General features: G+C 65.1%; 1 protein-coding gene across 1 annotated transcript in view; it reads right to left on the reverse strand.

Annotated features, from left to right (window-relative positions):
* Positions 1-22: 22 nt before the first annotated feature.
* The window catches only part of LOC106511399 (vegetative cell wall protein gp1), a gene marked incomplete at its 3' end in the record, with an annotated part of 3,072 nt that continues 1,500 nt past the window's right edge, over positions 23-1,594 (reverse strand). Inside the window, 2 exon segments of the mRNA XM_014000160.1 lie at positions 23-360; positions 404-948. Of these exon segments, the coding sequence (XP_013855614.1) occupies positions 23-360; positions 404-948 (883 nt within the window).

The raw sequence follows: 1,594 nt of genomic DNA on the forward strand, positions 1-1,594 counted from the left end.
GCTCTGGAGGGCGGCCGTGGACCCGGCCTCGTCGGGGGCGGAGCTCTGGAGGGCGGCCGTGGACCCGGCCTCGTCGGGGGCGGAGCTCTGGAGGGCGGCCGTGGACCCGGCCTCGTCGGGGGCGGAGCTCTGGAAGGCGGCCGTGGACCCGGCCTCGTCGGGGGCGGAGCTCTGGAGGGCAGCCGTGGACCCAACCTCGTCGGGGGCAGAGCTCTGGAGAGCGGCCGTGGACCCGACCTCGTCGGGGGCAGAGCTCTGGTGGACGGCCTGGAGCTCGGCCACGAAGATGCTCAGGAAGGGCCGGCTCGGGAGACATAGCTGCAGGGGCCGGCTCTGGAGGCACAGCTGCAGGGGCCGGCTCTGGAGGCACAGCTGCAGGGGCCGGCTCGGGAGACACTGTTGCAGGGGTCGGCTCGGGAGACACTGCTGCAGGGGCCAGCTCAGGAGATGATGGGGGTGGCACAAAACCAAAAGCTGTAGCAACTGAGATGGGTCTCTCAGAAGCTACAGCTGAAGATGATGACGGTGATGAAGATGAAGCAGGACCAGATGAAGGTGATGAGAGCTCAGGTGTGGTTGTCTTGAGGACCTCAGGAACAGAGGCCAGCGTGGAGACTTCAGGAGCCTCAGGCAGACCCGGGGACATCACAATCAGACCCGGGGGGACTTCAGGAGCCTCAGGTAGACCCGGGGACATCACAATCAGACCCGGGGGCTCAGTAGACTCAGGCAGACCCGGGGACTTCACAATCTGACCCGGGGGCCTTAACTTAGGTGCTGGTTCTGGCTCTGTGGGCTCAGGAGTTGGTTCTGGCTCAGTGGGTTCTGGTACTGTAGTAGGCATGATCAACACTTCCACCAGAGCTGCAGTCAGGAACATGATCACAGTGGCCAGGGTGGTGACCACCACTTCCTCCCCTCCAAGACCCTYCACACAGGAGACTGCGGCATCGACCCTCTCTGGAGCACTGGTGGCAGTGGAGNTGAGGAGAATGTGTGATAACAATGAGGGAACACAAGAGGGAGATAACACAGACTGACAAAACACACATCCTCACAGTACCCCCCCTCAACGAATCGTCACCTGACGATTAAACGGACTAGCACGGGTGGGTGGTACAAAAAGACAGGACGGAGGGCACGAGACAAACAAAACCTGACAGGGAACCCCTGGGAAATAACACAAAAAAGTCACTAGATGGCTCTAAGGCACATCTGGAGGGCAGAAAGTTCTGGTGGGCGCCCAGGAATCCAGCAAAGTCGAGGAGGGGGCCCAGGTGGGTGGCCGTGGACTCGGCCGCAGCGGAGGCAGAGTTCTGGAGGGTGGCCCTGAACCCGGCCGCAGCGGAGGCGGAGCTCTGGAGGGCGGCCCTGAACCCGGCCGCAGCGGAGGCGGAGCTCTGGAGGGCGGCCCTGAACCCGGCCGCAGCGGAGGCGGAGCTCTGGAGGGCGGCCATGGACCCGGCCTCGTCGGGGGCGGAGCTCTGGAGGGTGGCCGTGGACCCGGCCTCGTCGGGGGCGGAGCTCTGGAGGGCGGCCGTGGACCCGGCCTCGTCGGGGGCGGAGCTCTGGAGGGCGGCCGTGGACCCGGCCT

This window comes from Austrofundulus limnaeus, unplaced genomic scaffold (genome assembly GCF_001266775.1).
Source record: "Austrofundulus limnaeus strain Quisiro unplaced genomic scaffold, Austrofundulus_limnaeus-1.0 Scaffold2751, whole genome shotgun sequence".
NCBI classification, from domain to species: Eukaryota; Metazoa; Chordata; class Actinopteri; order Cyprinodontiformes; family Rivulidae; genus Austrofundulus; species Austrofundulus limnaeus.